The sequence below is a fragment of the Tricharina praecox genome (genome assembly GCF_024521635.1).
Source record: "Tricharina praecox strain CBS 144465 chromosome Unknown BZA05scaffold_1, whole genome shotgun sequence".
Lineage (NCBI taxonomy): Eukaryota > Fungi > Ascomycota > Pezizomycetes > Pezizales > Pyronemataceae > Tricharina > Tricharina praecox.
Window position 1 is genome coordinate 2,236,144 of NW_026250403.1, and position 21,949 is coordinate 2,258,092.

At 54.7% G+C, this 21,949-nt stretch overlaps 8 protein-coding genes across 8 annotated transcripts; 4 read left to right on the forward strand and 4 right to left on the reverse strand.

The window, feature by feature from the left end:
- Window positions 1-555: 555 nt before the first annotated feature.
- BZA05DRAFT_382944 (ribosomal protein S17-domain-containing protein) lies at window positions 556-1,841 on the reverse strand. The gene is made up of 3 exons (XM_051482167.1): window positions 1,511-1,841; window positions 1,041-1,279; window positions 556-984 (listed from the first exon to the last, which is right to left on the reverse strand). Exons 1-3 carry the CDS (start codon window positions 1,686-1,688, stop codon window positions 916-918), a joined length of 486 nt encoding a protein of 161 aa, XP_051344561.1. The 5' UTR covers window positions 1,689-1,841; the 3' UTR covers window positions 556-915.
- A 481-nt stretch (window positions 1,842-2,322) lies between these two features.
- BZA05DRAFT_366536 (Spc7 kinetochore protein-domain-containing protein) lies at window positions 2,323-7,825 on the forward strand. Its single transcript, XM_051481537.1, has 2 exons — window positions 2,323-2,737; window positions 2,797-7,825. The coding sequence occupies exons 1-2, from the start codon at window positions 2,510-2,512 to the stop codon at window positions 7,387-7,389; spliced, it is 4,821 nt and encodes a 1,606-aa protein (XP_051344562.1). The 5' UTR covers window positions 2,323-2,509; the 3' UTR covers window positions 7,390-7,825.
- A 721-nt stretch (window positions 7,826-8,546) lies between these two features.
- BZA05DRAFT_18439 (Eisosome component PIL1-domain-containing protein) lies at window positions 8,547-10,030 on the forward strand. The gene is made up of 3 exons (XM_051479339.1): window positions 8,547-9,016; window positions 9,072-9,384; window positions 9,434-10,030. Exons 1-3 carry the CDS (start codon window positions 8,773-8,775, stop codon window positions 9,816-9,818), a joined length of 942 nt encoding a protein of 313 aa, XP_051344563.1. The 5' UTR covers window positions 8,547-8,772; the 3' UTR covers window positions 9,819-10,030.
- Window positions 10,031-11,382: 1,352 nt separating this feature from the next.
- On the forward strand, window positions 11,383-13,093 carry BZA05DRAFT_382953 (SUR7/PalI family-domain-containing protein). Its single transcript, XM_051482168.1, has 3 exons — window positions 11,383-11,783; window positions 11,854-12,282; window positions 12,336-13,093. Exons 1-3 carry the CDS (start codon window positions 11,652-11,654, stop codon window positions 12,738-12,740), a joined length of 966 nt encoding a protein of 321 aa, XP_051344564.1. The 5' UTR covers window positions 11,383-11,651; the 3' UTR covers window positions 12,741-13,093.
- Window positions 13,094-13,125: 32 nt separating this feature from the next.
- Window positions 13,126-14,310, reverse strand: BZA05DRAFT_450972 (uncharacterized protein). Its single transcript, XM_051487426.1, has 2 exons — window positions 13,496-14,310; window positions 13,126-13,422 (listed from the first exon to the last, which is right to left on the reverse strand). Exons 1-2 carry the CDS (start codon window positions 14,157-14,159, stop codon window positions 13,208-13,210), a joined length of 879 nt encoding a protein of 292 aa, XP_051344565.1. The 5' UTR covers window positions 14,160-14,310; the 3' UTR covers window positions 13,126-13,207.
- Window position 14,311: 1 nt separating this feature from the next.
- On the reverse strand, window positions 14,312-16,190 carry BZA05DRAFT_18516 (uncharacterized protein). The gene is made up of 4 exons (XM_051479346.1): window positions 15,972-16,190; window positions 15,547-15,916; window positions 15,395-15,490; window positions 14,312-15,341 (listed from the first exon to the last, which is right to left on the reverse strand). The coding sequence occupies exons 1-4, from the start codon at window positions 16,090-16,092 to the stop codon at window positions 14,489-14,491; spliced, it is 1,440 nt and encodes a 479-aa protein (XP_051344566.1). The 5' UTR covers window positions 16,093-16,190; the 3' UTR covers window positions 14,312-14,488.
- Window positions 16,191-17,072: 882 nt separating this feature from the next.
- Window positions 17,073-18,803, forward strand: BZA05DRAFT_382967 (peptidase M24, structural domain-containing protein). Its single transcript, XM_051482169.1, has 2 exons — window positions 17,073-17,851; window positions 17,907-18,803. Exons 1-2 carry the CDS (start codon window positions 17,372-17,374, stop codon window positions 18,573-18,575), a joined length of 1,149 nt encoding a protein of 382 aa, XP_051344567.1. The 5' UTR covers window positions 17,073-17,371; the 3' UTR covers window positions 18,576-18,803.
- A 48-nt stretch (window positions 18,804-18,851) lies between these two features.
- On the reverse strand, window positions 18,852-21,940 carry BZA05DRAFT_470186 (WD40-repeat-containing domain protein). The gene is made up of 3 exons (XM_051487886.1): window positions 20,724-21,940; window positions 20,430-20,674; window positions 18,852-20,379 (listed from the first exon to the last, which is right to left on the reverse strand). Exons 1-3 carry the CDS (start codon window positions 21,745-21,747, stop codon window positions 18,955-18,957), a joined length of 2,694 nt encoding a protein of 897 aa, XP_051344568.1. The 5' UTR covers window positions 21,748-21,940; the 3' UTR covers window positions 18,852-18,954.
- Window positions 21,941-21,949: the final 9 nt, after the last annotated feature.

The window sequence follows — 21,949 nt, forward strand, 5'->3', positions numbered from 1 at the left end:
AGGCATGGATGGGCGGTGGGATCGCGGCAAGCAAATATCGGCACGCGTTAAGCCCCTCAATACTCGGCAAACCAAGTCGAAAGCCCGTATCATGTGGCCTAGGGCTGAAAAGATCTCAAAGCACAGACCCCCCTCACAGCCGGAGCCCGAGCCCGAGCCCGAGCTGGATTAATCGCCGTGAGCAACGTGAGGCCATCGGTCATATTTCGCCACTGCCAAAGAGGAGATACATCGAGATCGCTCTCTTCACCGGCATTTCATGCACGTTAAGTGGGCCCAGACCTGGGACTACGAGTGATGAATTATGTACTTCTGCAGAGCTCTTTCCGACGGCCTCTAGGGAAGTACCTATGGGCAAGTAAGTATTGAATGATGCCTATGGGGAGCAATTCAAGACGACTGAAGTAAAGGGATGTCCAGCGTCCCAGATATCACACTCTATGCGCCTATCTGCTAGCTTTTGAAACAAGCAACATCCCGAAGCCAACAGCCACCATCCACTGATCCTCGTTAGTGTGATCTAGCTCAATGGACTCTCCAGATGAACGGTTGGCACCCCCCACGACCTTTGAAGACGCTCATCGACTTGACACATCTCTAAATTGGGCTGCGGACATGACTTGTTTCTCTGATCGCCTTTTGTATGATGCAAGAAACAGCCACTATCGATTGCCATCCATTCCCAAGTCCATTATCCCGGACCAATTGCTGAGCTGCATAAGCCGAAAGAAAGGGCGAAAAAGAAAGCGTGCCGTCACATTCAAGTGGGTTGATTAGTTGCAGTGTTGCTCGAAATGCTTGCTTTCTGGGAAATCGTTCATGCAAAAACCAAAGACTAAAAAGACAACACCTGGAGAAACAAAAGACCCATTTTATTTTATATTCTCCATGATCAGCTCCCAAAGTACCACAAATTTAGAACTTGTTGAACGACTTGACAGCCTTTCCGGTGCGGGGAAGGACACGGAGAACGTTGAAACGGACCTGTGATCACTAATTAGCTTCGAGATTGCGGGCGGGTGCGCACAGAGAGCACATACAGTCTTGCTCAGCGGCCTGCACTGTCCGACGGTCACCTGGTCACCCTCCTCAACACGGAAAGCCGGCGAAACGTGGGCCGAGATGTTCTTGTGTCTCTTCTCGTAACGGTTGTACTTGGGAACGTAGTGGAGGTAGTCCCGACGGATGACGAGAGTGCGGTGCATCTTGGTAGACACAACGGTACCGGTCAAGATACGTCCACGGATGGAGACGAGACCAGTGAAGGGACACTTCTTGTCTATCGTGCGTGAGATCAGATTAGCAACAAGTTCAAGCCGTGCATGACTAGCCAGGTCTGAGCTATCTGGCGAGGGCTCGAGCTGGTGGATTTCAATCCACCGCTGCATAGGACACCAAAAATCGATGTCCCGAGCTCTCCTGCCCATCTCCTTCCCAGCTCTTTCATCTCCAGCTCTTCCAGCTCTTCCACCACCCAATATCCCTCCACAAGCAGACTACGGGGACAAACCAATGAAGGTGCCCTCAATGGCGGTCTTGGGGGTCTTGAAACCCAGACCGACGTCCTTGTACCATCTCCTTCCTCCCTTTCCAACTCTGCGCTTAGCGGAGCGGACCTTCTGGGCGGTGAAGATATGCGGCTGCTTCTGGAAAGCACGCTCGGACTGGACGGTAAGCTCGGTGGCCATGGCTGCGTCGGTGGTCGGTCGTTAGGGGTCGATCGTGGGTGCTGACGGGATTTGTCGTTTGGCGCGCGTTGACAGTCGTGGATTCGTATTGATTTTTGCTAAACCTAACGGCTCTGCGGGCGACGGTGCGATGGTGCGAGTGTGCGATTGTGGGATCGGTTGTGGGACTGCTCTCTTTTCGCTTAATTTCAAGAGTTAGGGCTCGAGAAAAGCTTGGCGGGGCGGGCCTGACATGAGCAAGCACTCGAGTATTCTGCCAAGACACTGGATCTCAAAACCACTTTTGCGGTGGCTTTTTTTTCAGAGAGAGAAGTTGCATCGTCTCTCTATATGAACAGCTGCTGCTGAATTCTCCATGCACATTGGCGGTGTCTACTGACAACATCTCTACTCGAGTTAAAGAATTCTGGATGAGCCTGCTGAATGTGATAGATATGTGCGCGTTCACGATGCTCGTAATAGCTCACTTACCATTCTCTATATGTTTGTGAAATATTTGTTGTGATGAGAATTCTGCGAAACTCTGAGCTTGGTGAAGGTGGGAGATGCCCTTCACGCGTAGGTATCTGGGCCTGTGACATCGTTCATTGCGACCATGCTGGTTTGGCTTGGCTCCCGAAAACGTAAACAAACAACAACGACTGGCGCGACTCTCCCCCTAACTGCAGAACCACCCCCACTAGAGGACAACTACCCCGACAGTACCTACAAAACCAACTCCACTCCGAAAGCTATCCGTTTACGCGCACTCGGATGCCAGTCGTGTCTTCACAATAAGCTACATCTTACTCGCACTCGGCAAGCGCGCAACTCTATCTACAATGTCCGACCCATCTCGCCCTCGACGGTCCCGCAAATCAATCGCCTTCCAGCCTAACGCCTCTGGAAGCAACAAGAGTGCTGCCGCTCCGGCACCAGAGGCACCAGCGAAAAGCACAAGAAAGACGCGTTCGAAGTCGCTGGGTCCTGGAGGACTGGACGCGCTCAACGCTGCGGAGGGCAGGAAAGACGTGCTGAAGAGCGGCAACGGGAATGGACGGCGCGAATCTGTTGGTCCTCCTAAACTGCTATGCCTGATAATGACCTGAGTATTCTAAAATTTGCGTAGATAGCACCTGCAGTCAGGTCCATCTTGAAACCGACATTACCAGTCTCACCGCCCAAAGAGATACCCGCCCACAGACCTCGAACACAGCTGCGCGGTGCACCTGCCGTGCCGCCTACACCCGCTACATCTCAGCCAAGTAGTATATTCCAACCTCCACCATTGCAACCTACACAGCCTGCGGCGTCAACAATTCCTTTACGCACGGAGGAGGAACAACAGCGCAGGGCCGAAATTCTTGCGCAGCGAGCAGCTCGGCGACAGTCTATGGGCAATCGTCGCGTCTCCTTTGCGCCAGAGGCTACCCTGCACACTTGGGACGTGGTTGATTACTATCCCGGCGATGGCAGCTCGACGCCTGGTTCATCGGCAGGTGGATCATCCAGGGCTTCTACTCCCGCGAGCAATCGGCGGAGCAGCAGCGGTTCGATAGCCGACGTGCAGGCGACACCAACACCACCATCAATGGAAACTCCTTCGACACCGCAGCAGTCTGAGGATGCACCGGCAACACCGAGCACGGAGAATCAAAAACGGAATCGTCGCGCGTCCGTAGCCAAGACACCTTCTCCGAACTTCACCAACCCCGATGAGCAAATTATGTCATCCAGTCCTTTGTCGTCAACAGCTGGGGACGAGACCGAATTCGTCGAGGATGAGGATGAGGGCAGCCACAGCGACAGCGACAGCACGGATTCCATCGACGATGATATGGCTCCTGGCGACAGGACTTTCGTTTCAAATGCTGGAGACACAACAATGGGTGAAGGTGACATGGATTTCGACGATGATGACGAGACTGTTAGACAGCCCATTTTCAAGAAGCCAATGCAGTGGACTTTCGAAGGTGCACCTGAAGACGACGATAACGTGCTGTCCTTACCGCCAGCTGCCAAGACAGAGGCTCCGGTCGTTATTGTGGAAGAAACTGAGGAAGGCGATAAAACTATGGATGTCACTCGAGTCATTGGCGGGCTGCTCTCCACCTCCACCTCGAGCCTAGAGAAACCGAAATTCTCGTTCTCACCGAAAACGCCTGAGAAGATCGATGATGAGGACGACGAGGGCGGTGAGATGACGATGGAGATGACACGTCCTGTCGGCGGTCTTCTTGGTACTCGCCCTCCGATCCAGCAATCCCAGCCGAATGAGGAGGAAGAGGAAGATGATGAAGATGGAATGGACTTCACTCGACCTGTCGGTGGAATCCTGGGCACTGCCAACAGGGCTGCTGCAAAGCCACAACCCATGGCTGCCGACGACGAAGGCATGACCATGGATATGGATATGACACGCCCAATCGGTGGGATCTTGAGCGGCATTAGTGGTATGGCTAGCAGGCTTGGGAAGAGTATTGGATTCGGCAGGCCGCAACAACAGCCACAACAACAGCAACAGCAGCAACAACAGTCGGACGATGCGGATATGACAATGGACATGGACATGACCCGACCGATAGGTGGTATCCTTTTGGCAGTTCAGGCTGGTAATCAGGATAGAACACGATCCTCATCACCAACCTCCGAAGTCGACATGAACGAAGATATGACCATGGAATTTACGTCTGTTCTTGGTGGAATCGTCAATCAGGCACCCAAGGAGAAGGGCCGGAGAAGAAGCTCCACCGGCACAGGACGGCGAGGAGGCTTGCTGATGGGTGGAGATCAGTGGGCTAAAGACCAGGCGCAAAAGCACTTTTCCTATGACAAGCAGGAAGAGGAAGAGGAAGACGATATGGATATGACGATGGCCGTTGGGGGTATCCTTTCAGCCGCCGCGGCCACGAGCAAGGCAAAAGACGTCTCATCCGGTTCCCTCGCATATCCTACGCTGGATGCACCCGCCACGGAAAAATCCGTAGAATCGGTTACATACCCAACACTGCCTGAAGTTAAGGAAGACGTTGACGACAATGAGGACTTTCCCATGGAAATGACGGTTAACGTGGGACGAATCTTGCAAGGCCAGCCAGAAGTTGCTAAGTCATCTTCGAATCTTATTCCGAAGGAGCAACCCACTGCGGAAAAGAAAGAGGAAATCATCTCTGTTCCCCCGGTCGATCGTGTGTTAAAACAGGTCGATTCACCGACGCCTCGCAACAAACGGGCTACGAGGAAGTCTACAGGTGCTGCTGCAGTCCCCACCATCACACCAAGAGTTACTCGAGGCGCTCAACGCAAGTCGTTGGAGCTTCAACTAGAATCGGTAACCAAGTCTTCTCCCGCGCAAGCCCCGACTCCTGAGGAACCATCTCCAGAGCAGCAGACAACTCTAGCTCAGACAAGGCCAGCTAGGAAGTCGAAGACGCCCCAACAGAAGCCGTCAACTCCAAAAACTGCTTCCAAGAAAAAGGCTTCCACTCCCACGGCTCTCCAGCCTGACTTGAAAACCGAGAAATCGCTGCTGAAAACACCAAAGGCTCCTACGGAATTAGAGTCAATCCCTTCTGCTAGTTCCTCCTTCTCTCCCATCACCCCCATGCGTTTCGGTCTCCAGACTACCATTACTCCCATCCGGACACCTCTCAGGGGCGTCGGAATCAACAAACCTGGTATGGGATCTCCTGCCATTGCCGAAGCGCTGTCTCGACGCAAATCTATCGGTGAGGATGCTTTGGCATTTTCGCCTATTGCAACGCCTAGTGCTCTGCTTGCACTTTCACGACAAGATAACGAGAAGAGAGAACACGAGGAGAAAGAAGCGAACAAGCGCCGGGAAGAGGCAGAGAAGAAGCTGGATCTGATGAGCAAGATTCAATTGCTCACGCCTAGCAAGCGCGGAGGAAGAATGAGTCTTGCCGTGGGATCACTGGGTCCTGTGAAGAGGCGCTTTGAGACTACAGATGAAAGCGATAGAAAGAGACGAAAGAGTATGGATGGAATTGGTATCGTGGCTGAAGAGGAAGGGCAAAAGGAACCCATCGACTTTCAGAAGCCTCTTGTCAAGTTACCAGGAAGCGCGAAGAAACGCACTCCGAAGAAGGCTACTCCGAAAAAGTCAGTGACTCCACCGGACGAGTCCACTACTCCCTCGAAGACCCGAACAGCGCACACCAAGCCTTCTCAACCTCCTCCACAGGTCCATGCGGTGAAGTTTGGTGACGATGTTGTCATGAAAGATGAAGATGACGAGGAGGGAGAGGAGGATCCTAATGACAATAGTTGGATCCCCGAAGACCTTACACTCCATGACTTCCTCGAGATGATTGGTGTGTCGTTCCTGGACGACCTCAAAGCCACCGCAAAGCGTCGTCATACCGGTTTCCCCACCAGTCAGCGATCGTACGGTGAAGAGGCGACTTTGACGGCTCGGATCAAGGCGGGCGCCGGTACATTCCCAATGCTCAACGTATATCAACATGGCTGCCACGAATTGGACAAGTACATTGCAGATGGCAACGAGATCATGAACACCATCGAGGATATCATCCACGATGGACCTGCGGTGCTCCGAGACTACCTCAATGCTCCGATTGATGTGAAGAACATCATGGACATCCAGTTCAGGAACAACAAAACCCATGCCCGTCTCGTGGCCAAGAAGGAGTGGTATACGTGGCGCCAGGTGCTTCTTACTGGCGTCCAGGCTATCCTGAAAGAGAACCTTGAAGGCCTCAAGTCGGATGAACAAACAGTGAAGGCGCTTTCACAAGAAGTGGCATCTCACCTACCGGAGCTCAAGCAAGCCTGGGAACAAGCGAAATACGAACTTCAGAAGCTGGAAGAGGTGAAGCGGCGAGTTGAAGTAGACGACCAGGATGAACTTGTGGCTGCTCGATCGCAACTTTCCTCAATGTCCCAAGACATCGCAACGGCACGCGTCCAGGCAGCGGAGAAACGACAAGAGTCGGAGAACCTTGCCGCGGCGATCAAGAAGAAAGAGGCACGGAAGGCTGAGTTGGTCGCCTCTATCGAAGAGGCGGAGCGCATCAAGGAGATGAATCGCGGCTGGAGCGAGAAGGAAGTCGACACTTGGAAGTCGCGCTGCGACGACCTCGAAGCGAAACACGGATGGCGCATGTCGAAAGCCCTCGAGAACGGACTTCTGGAGATGGAATACTTGCGGGAGATCCAGCTCGTATGCGACCCGGCAGGTAATGTCGCGCCAGTGGTCAAATACATCCGGATGGCTGCCCAGAAGGCGACAGATCCCGAGCCTATTGCAGCTCTCGAGGCGGATTTTTTTATCAACGGTCTCAACTCGGTTCTTTCCAAGAAACGGGACCTCCCGGTCATACTCCAAAGCGTCGGTAGTTACTGGAAGGTAGTGCTGGGTGTGATAGACAACATTCGTCGCCTCCGGTCACGGCATTATACTGAGATTGCTATCTCCGAGGGTGGGGATTTGCAAGTCACAGCGACAGTCGTCGTGACCGAGCTGCGGAGCAAGATGGCGATTTCCTTTACAGTTGCGAAGGAGAGTCTTACATACCAGGCGGTCGACGTTCGGGTTGTCTACGGAGCGGTAGCACAGAAGGTGGTGCAGAAGATGCTATCGGACTCAGTCGACGAGTGGAAGGAGGGTGTGGCGGACGTAGTGGCGCAATGTATCGAGGGTCGAAGAAGAGGTGGTGTTGTTGTCGGTGTTAAGGGGTGAACGGTCTTTTTCATGCGGTTGTCTGTTTTGCGGTTGTCTGTTTTGCGGTTTCTTCGCTTATTGGAGTCGAGTTCAATTTTGGTTTATGGATGTCATTTCCGTTCTTTCCTTCATGATGCGGGGTTTAGTTTGGCGGGGGTTCATTGTAATTGGAAGCTTTCTTTTGGTTTACGATCACGCAAATATTTACCTTCGCATGAGTTTTAGTTGAAAAAGTACTTGTTTGTGTGGAATACGTAAGGGTGAAGCAGTTTGCGATTGACTTGAGATAACTGGTTGACGCGATGAGGCGAATGCAGGTCTATGAGTATCCGAGGGTGGTGCAGCGGAGCGGAACTTTCGGTGTCCGGAGGTTTAGAACTGGTGATCTCTGATGAAGGTATGTATGTGCTCGTGTGTGGAAACTCGGCAGTCATCATAGTTCGAATGAGACAGTAGTGACGGCGGATGCCGTCCTTTCGTTTACTCCGCGCGGATTTGTCGGGTTGTGACATCATCCGTCCACCCTTGCCAGGGCCGCCTGCCTGCTCCCTCGGGCCTTGCGTCATTCCCAATACCCTTGGATGTCCGCGCCTTCTCGATATCCACAACGACGATTGATGTGCGACACCTTTGTCTATCTCCACGCATCAGGCTATCGTCTGGACCTGATTCTGATATCCATTCAAAAACCTCTGCTCGTCCTCTTGTCTACTTACTACCACTTCCTTCCATATTCCAATCCGGTTCCCACACGATTTCCATCCCATACAACCACCCTGCCGCAACGTCTCGCCACTTCACCGAATCGGCAAGCAAACAATAAAAACATCCCTACCTAACCCTACTTACCTACTTTCCCCGGATGTACGTATATGAACCTACCCGGTGCCGCTGTGCGATCTTCATCGTCTCGTCAAGCTCATCGTCGTCCTTCTCCTACAGTGCATCACAAACCTCAACGAAAATACATTAACGCATCACACCTCAAGATGCATCGCACGTATTCGATGCGTCAGTCGCGTGCACCGACACAGTCGCAGATTGAGCGTCCGCCACCACCCACGAGCTCCACCAAAGTCGGGCGATTGTTCGGCGGGGGAAGCTTCGGTTTGTTTGCCTGTCCTTTCCTTGTGCTTACTTCTTTTACCGATTGGTTTTCCTTTGTTCCTCTCCCCCCTCCAGCGAATGCTTCTTGCTTGTCACGGAGGGGAGATGAATATGCCTGTCAAATTGGCTAACTCGGTTTGGCTGATGGAGGTAATGCAGGACACAACTTGCGCAAGTCGGTGGCCGGTGCATAGTGAGTTCTCATAGTCGTTTCCATCTCGGCCACCCGTGCTACTTGCTAACCATGGTTGTAGCGGTCCCGACCTCGCTCGGAAACTCTCGCAGCTCGTCAAGATGGAGAAGAACGTGATGCGATCGATGGAACTTGTGGGTCGCGAGCGCCGCGAGGTGGCCCGCCAGCTCTCCATCTGGGGCGAGGAGTGCGACGAGGACGTCTCCGATATTACGGATAAACTGGGAGTTCTTATTTTCGAGATCGGTGAGCTCGAGGACCAGTTCATCGATCGGTACGATCAGTACAGAGTCACCATCAAGAGCATAAGGAATATCGAGGCGAGTGTACAACCGAGCCGTGATCGTGAGTATATCCAATACAGTGAGGCTTGAGAGGGTGAGACTAATGAGGGGAACAGGCAAGCAGAAGATTACCGACCAGATTGCCCAGCTCAAATACAAAGATCCCAACTCGCCGAAGATTGTGGTGCTGGAGCAGGAGCTTGTGCGTGCTGAGGCCGAGTCGTTGGTTGCCGAGGCCCAGCTATCGAACATCACCCGCGAGAAGATCAAGGCGGCGTTTACGTACCAGTTTGATGCCATGCGCGAGCATGCCGAGAAAGTTGCCATGATTGCAGGCTATGGAAAGCACTTGCTGGAGCTTATTGACGACACGCCTGTTACTCCCGGTGAGACGAGACCGGCTTACGACGGATACGAGGATAGCAAGAGGTACTTATATCGATTTGGTGATTCCTGGTATATTACTGACTATCCGTAGTATTATCCAAGATTGCGAGGACTCACTTACTAACTGGGTCGAATCCCGAGCCATGGTGCGCTCCCGCCTATCTCAGCGCGGTGTCCGTCCCCGCCGAACCGGTGGCCGTGCCTCCCGCGTCCGCCAACCCATCAATCTCTCGGACCAAGACCGTCCCCTCCACGACGATGGCTGGGTTCCGGCCGATGAACACGAGCGAAAAGTGACTGGCCGTAACAGCCTAGTCCTTAACCGCGAGGATGACGACGAATACGAAGACATCACTGACGACGAGCGGCACGCACCGCGCGCCCGCCGCAGTCTGGATGATGAGCGTCACTACAAGAACGCTGCAGCCGACTCCCGCGGTCATCGCGAAGCCGATAACCTGGTTGCCGATGAATGACAGACGTCGAACGCCGGAGGCGGCATTAGCGGTGGCGAGGGCCGCAACGAAAGGGGGTATGTTATTGGAACTGGCATCAGTTCTGGTGGATTTAGAACTAGGGATTCGGGCGTGGGGGGGCTATCTAATATTGCGACTACTGGAACTGGATATCATGATAACGATTCGACGACACCACGGAGTTTTGCTAATGACCGGAAGATGATGGAGGACAAGCGCGAGGAGTTTGAGAGGACCGAGGGAGCGGCGGCGAGGGAGAGTAGCATGGAGCGGGAGAGGGTACGTGATACCAGCGGAGCCGGAATGTTGAGAACTACTATGCGTGGAAGCCCCGCGTACAACGAGCAGAAGGCGGAAATGGAGGGTGTTGATGATACTCGTGAGAGGGATAGCTTGACCGCGGATCATGAGCACAAGAACTTCTTGGACAAGGCGAAAGATAAGATTATCGGTGTTGGGGTTTGATTGATCGATTTGTTCTCTCTGTTGTCTGTCTGTCGTGTTTGTCGTTCTGTTCTGCTCTGCTCGTTCTTCGAAATGTTTGTGATTGTACTGGACGTTGTGATGATTGTATTGTTATGTGTACTGTACGCTCGATTGTGTTATAATAGTTATGCTGTAATGAATGGTTCACTCAACCGGGCTTTCTCCACTGTGAATACTGTCTCGTACAAGTGGATGTCACTGTCGGTACGATACGTCACTGGCCACCGGAATCGGCAGGCTTCGGCTTGAAATCACCCCGGGACGGTAGTGGCCACGGCCAAAACAGCAAGCTTCGGGACAGTCTCACCACGGCCTCGTCGCTGGTTTCGCACAAGCCGCAGAGCTAACCGGCAAGGACTCGTCTTCTCCGGTCAGGATGGATACATACAAAACAACGCCCCTGTATATATCCAATTATACATCTCGTCATGATGTAAGTCAGTATTGAACGGTAACTTGTAAGTGCTAAGAGGGGCTGAAGCCACTACATACTCTAACTAAGCCTTGTTCACATCCACCCTGCTAGGTACATGTCGTACGTACTTCTTACTAACATACATGTCTATGGATGTAGAATAGAGTAACCCTCCCGCACCATGTCCGCACTCTACATACTCTATCATCCCTGACCCACCGCCACGCGTTAGTTAGTTGGATACTTACGCAGCTGAACTCTGGAATTTCCCCATTCGAGGGATTTACGGACATTAACTAGAGTATGTAATTAACTAGTGGTTGCTGCAGGTGGTGGTGGGCCTGGTCAGTGGTGGTGGTGGCACTGGTGGGGCTGAGGTGGTGAAACGTCAGTGGAATTGAAGGGTGTCGTCCCGTCAAACCTGGGATTTCAGCATCGCCCGTCTCAACGCCTCCCTCCATCCCTTGCCCAGACAGCGTGCCCGCCCGGCACGGACTGAGATGCGGGACGGGACGGAGACTTGTTTGCGCTCTGGTGGGACGTCGAAGGGCCTAGGGAAAGATGAGAGGAGGGGAGGGGAGGGGACGAGGACTCGCATGGTAAGCCGTGGCTGATCCCCCAAGTAATCGCCCGTAGAGTAGCGGGGAAAAGCCCCCCCCCAAAAAAAAGCGAAGAAGTGTGTGGTGCACTGCCAGCCAGCCAGCCAGCCAGCCAACTGCGTGCGTGCGTCTGCAGGCAGGCAGGCAGGCAGGCAGGCAGGCAGGCAGCTGGAAGGTCTTGTCAGCTTCGACGGACAACTCAGGGCTTTAAAAGATTCCCCCCTCCCACTCCCCCACATTTACATTTCTCCCCACTACCTTTCGTATCGATTCCTTTTCCATCGACACCGACACACAGAAAAGACGAAAGACGAAAGAAAGAAATCACACGTCATGGGAAAAATCGGCCGCTTCGCGTGTATCCTCACGCCCATGCTTTGTACCCTCGCCTCGCTGGTGGCAGTGGTACTTCTCCTCATCAGCGGGACGAGCAGGAAGATGCTGCCGTCGATGTATCAGTTCAGGGTTCGTAGTTGTGTTCCCCACTCCCGTCGTTGCGTTGTACATATCCACTGACGCTGGCTGAACCCCGCAGCTCGACGTCCGCCGCATCAACCTCCAAAGCTCTCTCGACACGATTCCGGGCTCACTCAGCGCCAACGTCAGCACGGGCGTCACACAGGCAAACGCCCAAGAGCTCGGCATGAGTGACTTCTACACGTCGCACATGTGGAACTACTGTTCGGGCAACGTCACGAACGACAACTCGTGGGACATCCAGAGGTGTACGGCGTCGAAGTCTGGGTACACTTTCGATGTCGATGCTATCGTCGCCGCGGAGGCAAAGAAGGAGATTGAATTCCCCGACAGCGTCAAGAAGGTCCAGAAGGCTATCAATATCGTCCAGAAGCTCATGGCCGCCTGCTATGTGCTGGGCGCTGTGGCTACCGGCGCTTGCTTCATTGTCGGATGGTTTGGCCTGCTGAGTAGGTGGGGAAGTTGTATCACCACTGTTATCGCGGACGTAAGTACCTCCGGCCCCATATTCTCGCGCACGTGACTAACTCCGGGAAACAGGCGGCCTTCCTCTTCATCCTCGCCGGCTCGATCTGTAGCACGGTGCTGAGCTACAGTCTCAAGGGTGCCTTCAACAAAGCCTTCGACAGCTTCGGCGTGTCATGCACGATCGGCTCGCAATGGCAGACGACGACATGGACGGCCACGGCATTCGCGCTCGCCGCCAGCGTGTTCTGGATGATGTCGACGTGCTGCTGCTCAGGGCGCACCAGCAAGGTGATGGGCCACCGCGAGCCGAAGGGGAAGCGCGCCATGAAGGCCGAGCGCACCCCGCACACCTACGAGAGGGTTGCCAGCCCGTATATGGGCCACAACGCTGAAGAGTCCGGCCAGAGCGTGCCAATGCAGCCCTACGGTGCCCACCAGAAGCCTGGGTTTGAGCCCATGAGACATGGCCGCGTATAGTGCGGATTATTTGTGTCTGCTGCGCTGCCGGTGAGGTGATGTGGCGGAGTGGAGTGGAGTGGTCGTTGTTTTTCGGTTTTGGGTTGGGTTGGGTCGGGTCAGCGTCCATGTTTTGGGTTGGGTTAGGGTCCATGTTTTGGGTTTATTTTCACGAATCTTCTTGCATACCATGTGTTCTACGGTACTTGTTTATATTTGCAGTTTACTAATATAGTACGGTTGGCTTGCTGTCCACTATAAAGTATGGATTAATACCGCTTCCCGGAATGTACCGAGCAATGACGCTATGGAAAGAAGAAAACAACTGCTGGAGCCTGGAAACCAGTTCGGCTACAGAATATAAGGTTTCACGGATCACAGACCACGGACCCAAAAGCCGAGTCAAATCCTGTGTATCATTCGCTGAAATTGCGCCTACCAGTACTCTATTGCCCTGTATAAATACGTTTCAATCACTAACCCAGCACCTAACCATTATCGGCGACAGCATCTCCAGGTTCAAGGCTTACGCCATCAATGACGCTACCATCATTGAGTCCCAGGCCCTGATCGTAGTCAAACTGGACCACGCCGTAGACCTCGCCGGTATTGATGTTTTTAAGCACGAACCGTAGCGGCTGCTGGTCCCAGTACTTGGTCATTTCGAACTTGAAGCCCAATCCGGGGATCTTGACGGAGAAATCTGCCCGCACTTTATCAGCGCCTGTTTGTCGAGGAGAGCTGCGGGGAGGGGGAAGAGGTAGAGCGGAACAAACCGCTGAAATCCATCATGCCGTTGCAGAAGTCCCACCGGTACTCGACGCCCTTGCGGAACGTAAACTCCTTCTGGTGGTAATACAGGAAATGCTTCCGCCGCTCAGCCGGAGTCCCGGGGATATCGGCGGGCATATGTTCCTCTATCACCGGAGCTTCCTCCTCCCTTTCCTCCCCCTCACCAGCCCCCTCCTCCACCCCCACCCCCTCCTCCCTGCCAGCAACCTCCCCCCTCACATCCAAAAAATTCACCGCCCCCAGCACGCGACTATGCACCTCCGGGCAATCGGCATACGGCTCCCCCTGAATCCCCGGATCAACCCACCTGAGCGCCGCCCACGCGGCCCCAAAGAAAACCGGCAGCCTCTCGCGTATCGGCTTATCAAAGGTATTACTTATGACCAGCTCGTCGCCCGGCACGTCTTCGTGCGGCGTGAAAAAAAATTGTATGCTGAACTTGTCGCTGCGGTGCAGGGGGTGCGTGAAGTATGACGAGCCCGAAGTGGGTGGAGCGGGAGTGCCGGTCCAGCTGGCGATGTGGATGCGCACGCGGAGCGTGGAAGAGATGGGTGTGGGCGGGTGGGACGGTGGTGGGTTCGGTGCGAGGGCTGTGTGCGTGGAGCGGTTCTCGGAGGGCCCTGCGGCAAGGAGGATCTTGGGGGGCATGGTGGGCGTATCGGGGAGATACGATGGTGATGGTGTTGTGGATGTCGTGCGAAGGAGCTGGAGGAATGATATAGGAGACGGGATGATATACAGATACTGATAGCGATGTCATCGCGATAACCGGGAGAGACTCAAGCTTGTTCCTGCATGAGGTAGCTGACGAGCTCGTAGATACCCCACTACGTCATCGGCGTAATTCCTGACGTTACACCAGGAAAGCTTAAACTTTAAGTGACTCTCTGTGACGCCAACCCCATTCCAACTAATTTACAGTGCGCGACAAACAAGTGACAGGAAGACAATGAAGAAACTGAAAAATACACAATGCTTCACCGCCGGCCAACGAGAGCCTTCCATCCCTCCTTGCAGCCCACTTCCAGCGCCTTCAAGGCACCATACCGCCAGCCGACACCCGCCATAACCACCAGCATCGCGCCGCCCAACATGGCCTCCTCGATGGCCATCTGCTTCTCGGCCTTCTGCAGGACCTCCGAATACCGGTCATTCCCAAAGCTAACCATCGAATACAGCGTCTTGACGCCTAACGACGGCACCCACTTTGCGCACGCCTCTTCCACCCATTTGCGCAGTAGATAGCCCCGCTTCGTCACGCCGCTTCGCATCTCATCGTAGTTCCGCATCGCCAAGTCCACGATTGCCCATGCGTCTGGCTGCCGCTCATTGGTATACGCCTGCAGCGCGGACTTCAAGTCTTCAGGATTGGCGCGGATGTGTTTGAAGAGGATGTTGACGGACTCAAAGCCAGCGTTCATTCCCTGGCCATAGAAGGGCACCATGGCGTGCGCAGCATCGCCAATGATCACGCAGCGATCGGAGTAGTGGTACGGTCCCGTGCGGATGCTGACCAGTGGCAAGTGCTCGTTCGCGAAGTACTGGTCACAGAGGGAGTCTTCACCGAGGATGTCGAGGACATCGGCATAGTGCTCGCGGAAGAAGGCGATTAGATCTGACCGCGATTCGATGCTGTTGAAGAGGTGTTCGGGCATGAACAATGTCGATGTGAATGATTTGTCGATGGACGGGATGGCAATGAACATTTGCGTCTGCTTCGGCCAGATGTGCAGGTGGTCGGGCGAGAGCTGGAAATCGCCGGTTGTCGGGTGCGGGGGAATCGTGAATTCGCACCACATCGTGCTGATGTAGGTCTGCTCGTAGTACATCCTGGTAGCAGCCGGTCAGTTCACTCTCCTGCATGCCACACCGGAAAAACATACTTGACGTGTCGCTGCAGCTGATTCCTCACCGCGGAATGCGCACCGTCGGCACCCACTACCAAATCCGCATACACCTTCACCGTCTCCCCCGTATCACTGCACCAGTCAGCCACCAGCCACCAGCCACACCAGCGGGCCACAGCCAGACTCACCTCTTCACAAACTCCGCCTCGGCGCCGTCCTCCCCATCGAGCTTAAGTCGCCTCAATTTATGCCTGAAGCACAACTGCACGTTATCTCTCTCCTCGAGCGCATCCAGCAGCTGCATATTGAGCAGCGCCCTATCGGCACTCCGGATAAACCGCCCATGCACGCTATCGTAAGCCTGGGCTTCACCCTTCGTCCCAACCTCGCCAGAATGGATCATCCGGCCGTGCATGGGTATAGTCTCCTCGAGCACCTTGTGTAGCAGCGCCGCACCCGCATCGCCAATGTTCCGTAGGCCGTTGATGCCGCGTTCGGAGAGCGCAAGGTTGATGGATTTCCCGGAGCCTAGTGCGCGGTTCTCGGGAGAGCGTAGGTCTACGGAATGCATGTTCAGCACCGCCACCCAGAGAGCAGGAGAGAAGCATAATACCGTCACGTAGCTCGTACACCGTCACGTCCCAGCCCGCGTGCGAGAAGTATAGGCCTGCTAGGGCTCCCACCGGTCCGGCGCCGATAATTGCTACTGTCTGCGTCTTATGTGGAGATACCATCTTCTATGCGTGTTGAAGCTGTGGGGTTGGACTCCAGGAAGATTGTATGTAGAGATGAGGTATGGCGAGAGCAGGTAGGCACGTGGTATGCTTTCAGAGGGTGGCTTAAGGGTAATTTTCAAAGGGTGATATCAAGTGACGTAGATATGCAAGGTGCTGAAAACGGCTGGAGTTGTTTGTACGAGTGCGAGAAGTGTCACAAAAAAGGAAGAGAAGGAGGAGGAGGAGTATGAATATGAAGAGAAGGGAAAGAAGAGAAGAAGAAGAAAACCCGAGAGCAAAAGACTTCAGGCTGGCTGGGCCCAGCCCTGCAGCGGGGGTGGGGTTCGTGTGCATCCATATCGATCGGTGACAGTGGCCACCGCCCATGGCTAAAAGGGAATAGCATTTGCCATCCCGAGAAGTTCTCGATCTCTGCGTGTGTGTGAGGATGGAGGCGGCCGCAGGTGGGTGGAGGCGAGAAAAGAAAGGCCGCGTTTTTCCGCGGGCCGCCAATGCCTCGTTTTACCGAGACAACCCGCTTAGAAATGGCACGGAAAAGTGATGATGCGATGGCCATCGCGTGGGTGTGTGCAACGGACGGGACATACCGGCGTCCTGCGTCCTTCCGCCGCCAGCGAGTCGGCTTGAAGAGGTGGCAGGTCTGATTCGTCAGGCGCATATCGACAGCATCGCCGACTAGAGTATGTAACAGTGCCGCTGGAAACTCGTCTGCCCTCCTAAAGCTCTACTATTCTATGCATCTCCTACTCCCGTCCGCCTCATATCCTCCAGAGACTCACCGGTAACTCATCAGTTGGATGCTGTGAATCTATAGAGTAGCGCTGACTCTTTTCACGCTCGGCAATCACGGTATGCGCGCAATGAGCCAGAATACGAGGGAGAGTATGTAATCAGATCCTCAAATCCTCAAATATCCCTAACCCATAGCAATTCGGTCGTTAGAGGGACCGAACGTTCCTGGTACTTACGGTACTTAGTACACCGGGCCTCCTCATCAGACACCTGAACCTTCCCATCTGTCACTCCACCAAAAACACCATCCCCACTCCTAGGTACTGCCTCAATACAACAACCATGACGATGTCTACGATGACAGTCTCCCCCACCGACCAGCCCGCCTCTCTGACCAAAAAGTTTTGCGCCGGAGTCGCCTGCGCAAATACCGCTGGCACGCTGCAATGCCCCACCTGCCTCAAGTTGGGCAGCGCTAAGGCCTTTTTCTGCTCACAAGACTGCTTCAAACGCTCGTGGGTTAGTCCAGCACCCTCTCCCCCACATGCGCATTTTGGTCCGCTGGCTAACCGGCCGGCTTGCGCGTTTCGCGGGTCGCCAACAGAGTGAACACAAAGCCCTGCACAAGCCCGCCTACCGTAAGACTCCCACCTTGCTCCAGTCCCTCAAAGACGCATTCAGTTCACCAACGCCGCTTCCCACGGACCCAGAGTCTGGCAGCTTCGATCCGTTCCCAGACTTCAGATATACCGGAACCCTCCGGGCCGCCTACCCTCTCTCGGCGACTAGAAAACTGCCTGAGCATATCCCCCGTCCCGACTACGCTGCCGATGGCATTCCGAGAAGCGAATACACCACCTCCTCGCGGAAAATTACGATTTTAGATGCAAAGGGGATCGAGGGCATGCGCACTGTGTGTCGGCTTGCTCGGGAGGTGCTCGATATTGCCGCCGCTGCTGTCGCCCCCGGCGTCACCACCGACGAGATCGACGAGATTGTGCATAAAGCGTGTATAGAGCGCGATGTATTCTCCCTCCCCACTTGACACTCCCCCTCCAAAATTCGCTGACACAAACCAGAGCTACCCCTCTCCCCTAAACTACAACCACTTCCCTAAGTCCGTGTGCACATCCGTCAACGAGATCATCTGCCACGGCATCCCCGACAGCCGCCCGCTCGTCGACGGCGACATCATCAACATCGACGTAACGCTGCACTACAAAGGCTACCACGGCGACCTGAACGAGACGTACTACGTGGGGACGCCTTCGCCGTCGTCGATCCGCGTCGTCGAAACCGCGCGAGACTGTCTCAACGCCGCGATCGACCTGGTAAAGCCCGGCATGCTCTTCCGGGATCCCGGCAATGTTATCGAGCCCCTCGCCAAAGCCCGCGGGTGCAGCATCGTGCGCACCTACTGCGGCCACGGAATAAACGAGCTGTTCCACTGCGCCCCCAACGTGCCCCACTACTCGAAGAATAAGGCTGTCGGCGCCGCAAAGGCCGGAATGTGCTTCTCCATCGAGCCCATGGTAAATCTGGGCACCTGGAGGGACAAGACTTGGCCCGATCAGTGGACTAGTGCTACGGTGGATGGACAGAGGAGCGCGCAGTTCGAGCATACGCTGTTGGTCACCGAGGATGGCGTCGAGGTGTTGACCGCGAGGAAGGCGGATTCGCCGGGTGGGCCGGTGCCGATTCCCGAGGAAGAGTTGAAGGCGGTGGTGCCGAGGAAGGGTGGAGACTAGCAGACAGATGATTGTATTTGTCGCATGCAATACAATGTATAGGCTAGGCCGGAGTTTAAGATGGTTTTATATGTGTAACATGGGATACCAGTTTTGCTACCACGATGTTGAACCGCAGTGTGGGGAATTTGTGTTATCTGTCCTGTCCTGTCCAATGCCAATATTGTGAAGCTCGAACACGCTGTAGTTCTGTTCCGCTTTTCCTGTAATAAAGGTGTTCATCGAAAGGTACTTTATTGCATCATATGACATCACCCACCACCACCACCACCACCACCACCACCGTGCAAACCAAACAGAAGATCACAACGCCATTATTTATCACCCAGTAGATACACCCTTGGCCAAACTTTTGTCCACGCTATAGAATATAGCATGTCTAACTCTTGCCATCAAAGAACCTCGGCGGCAAGCCGACATCCCACGCCGGGCGCTCCACAATGACCATCTCCACCGCCTGCAGGCCCTGCTCGCCCCAGCCCTCACCCGCCATTTCCACCACCTCGCGCCTACCCACAGGCAAGAACCCCAATAAACTGCGGTATCTATACGAGCCCCAATACGGTTTCTGGCCCTTCTGCTTCCTGATGGGTTCCGCGGCATCACCCTCATCCTCGTCGTCGTCGCTTTCCATCAGCGCCGCAAACTCATCCTCCTCGTCCTCACTATCCTCCGCCGTCTTGAACACACCAACGAGCCCCATCGGCTGCGACATGCGGGATCCGGCACCACTGAGACTACCAACAGCGACAGGAGCCACCGCGCCGCCGCCGCCGCGCTTCCGCTTTCCGTTCCCGTCGGCCGGGATCTGCATAGTGTCGAACGAGAGCTTGTGGTCGGGCCACTGGCGCGAGAAGTCGAACATCCACACCCACGACGCGCCGAAACACCAGGCGCGCTCGGTACCCTCCCAGAACGCGCCTACCGCGCGGTCGCCAACGGCAGCGAATTCGACCGGGAGACAGTCCGGCATCGGGTTTTGTTGTGACCACTGAGTCAGACGCCCCGAGGTCGCGGAGAAGAGGTGGATTATGTGTGTGTCCGCGGGGAGGACAAGGAGCTCGGAGTCAGGCGCGGAGTCTTCGTCTTCGGCATCCTTGGTGGGGGAAGAGGTGATTTGGAGGGTGGTCGGGGCGGGGCGGAAGGAGAGGACTACCGGAGCGGCCGGGAGACGGGGGATGGAGGTGGCGATACGTGACCAAGTTCCATCTGAGAGGGAGAAGGTTGTAATGTTTCCTGCGAGGTCACCGACAGCGAGGAGACGGGATGTGCTGGAGAAGGCGGACTTGACAATAGTGTGCATGTACGTAGAGTGGGTGCCTTCGTCCTGTCGCTGCCGGGACCGCTTTTTGTTAGGGGTTTGGGTTCCGCGGGCGGGCTGCAGTTTCGTAGGAGGGAGTTTACGGTCAAGCTCGTAGACCGGGGAAGATATGCTAATGACTGGCTTTTCTCTTCGGTCAGACGGGATAGAGACCTCGAGATTGGCCATGAGTATCCGGGAATTGGGGGTGATGATCAAGAGCCGCTTTCCGTCAGGAGTGAACTGCAAATACCGTGCGCCCTCTTCCGGCAACTCGACCTCCTCTTCATCGTCAGAGTCTTCACTATCATCCTCCGACTCGACGTTCTTGAGGGGAATTGTAGCTGGAAGGGCGATCCTCTGAACGCGGAGAACTTCTGCGCCAGGTTGCTTTGGGTTGCGCAGACAGAACAGCTTGACCTCACCGATGGTCGAAACGGCCAGAAGATACCCAGCATTACCGGGCAATGGAACGAGGTCTGCAGAGGTGATGTACTCTTCGTTCTACAAGATGTTAGCCGAATGAATATCCTCTAAGGGTATATGGAACATACACCGAGAATGATCCGGCTGAGAAGCTTGCGACCTTGATCTTCGTCGCCCAAGTTCAAGTCCGTAGGCATTACTTCCGACAGTTCTTCGACCTTCCAAATCTTAACTTCGCGTTCCCAGAAACTCATCAGTATCCGATGGTCGGGAAGAGTTGTGACGATCGGGTTCTGCGGGACCAAAGGAAGGGTGCGATGGTTCTCGGTGGTGAAGCCACGGAAGGGTATGATGATCGGGGTCATATCGACACCTTCTCAAATGTCAGCAGATGGTTAAAGATGTCCAGAAATTGAACCTGCCTCCAGATACCACCACGCTAAATGCACCAGATTCATACGCAGCCATAGCGCGCACGTCGTGCTTATGGAAACGTCTTCGAGCAACCTCAGCCCAACCACGGCCTTTTCCAACGACTCTAAAGAGTACAGTCTTCATATCGGCGCCTCCACTGATCACACTGTCGCCATTTTGACCTCCGACTTCAAGAGTTAAACAATCCGCGTCATGTGCCTTCATCCTCTGCTTCAGTGTGTAATTTGTGCCGTCCCAGAAGCGTACCTCACCCCTCGAATCACCCGACACAATATCACCATTTGCCGTCACCTTCACTGCCCATACCAACACCTCCTTCCCCCTCTCTCGGTTCAGCGACATCCTCCCGGTGCTACGTCCAGACCTGATATCCCACACACGGATCTGCGAGTCCGCCATACCAGCAGCAACCGTGTATCTGTCCTTCCAGACCAGACTCAATACTCGTGACTTCGATGTACCAGCTCTCGTCAAATTCTTGACGAACGCCAACTGGCCCTTACCGCCCGCCGTACTCAACAGCTTCAGCGTCCCGTCATCAGTACCCACCACAATATTCTGCGCAAGCGCCTCATCGTTGTCCCGCTCGTCCTGGGGCACATCCGCAGCGTTTCTCCGGGGCTGCGCAGCAATAGACCAGATCGCGCCGCCATTGCAGTCCAGATGTTTCGCTGGCCGTCCAGTCGACAGGTCCCACTCAGTGACAACAGATGAGTATCCGATGCTGAGTAGCCGCAGCTGGCCATTCCCGGTAGCGTCGTAGTCCTGAATCCAGACGAGACCCTCGATCGAGCGGTCTTTTCCGCCCTGCAGTGTGGTTTCGTGATGCCATTTTCCAGAGAGAGGATTCCAGATCTCGATGGAACCGTTGTTGCGGCCGATTGCTACACGCAGGGTTTTGGGCGGAGGAAGAGCGCTGTGCGCGACTGATGGGTGCGAGAAGGCGATTGAGGTGATGCTACTCGGCGGGTAGTCGACGAAGCGGCAGCGGTGAAGCGAGACGTGGGTCATGACGAGCAGTGGTAGTGGTGGTAGTGGTAGATTTGTGGCAGGTTCGCTCGCACGGCGTGAATCACCGGCGAATGACCGGTTGGTATTGGGGAAGTATTCGCAGCCGTGGTGGTTTTTGCGTTTTGCGGGATTGTCGTTGAACGATTTCTGCTGCTTTAAGTTTGCCGCTTTTTCGCTTGGTGGGATGTCGTGGTTGACCGAA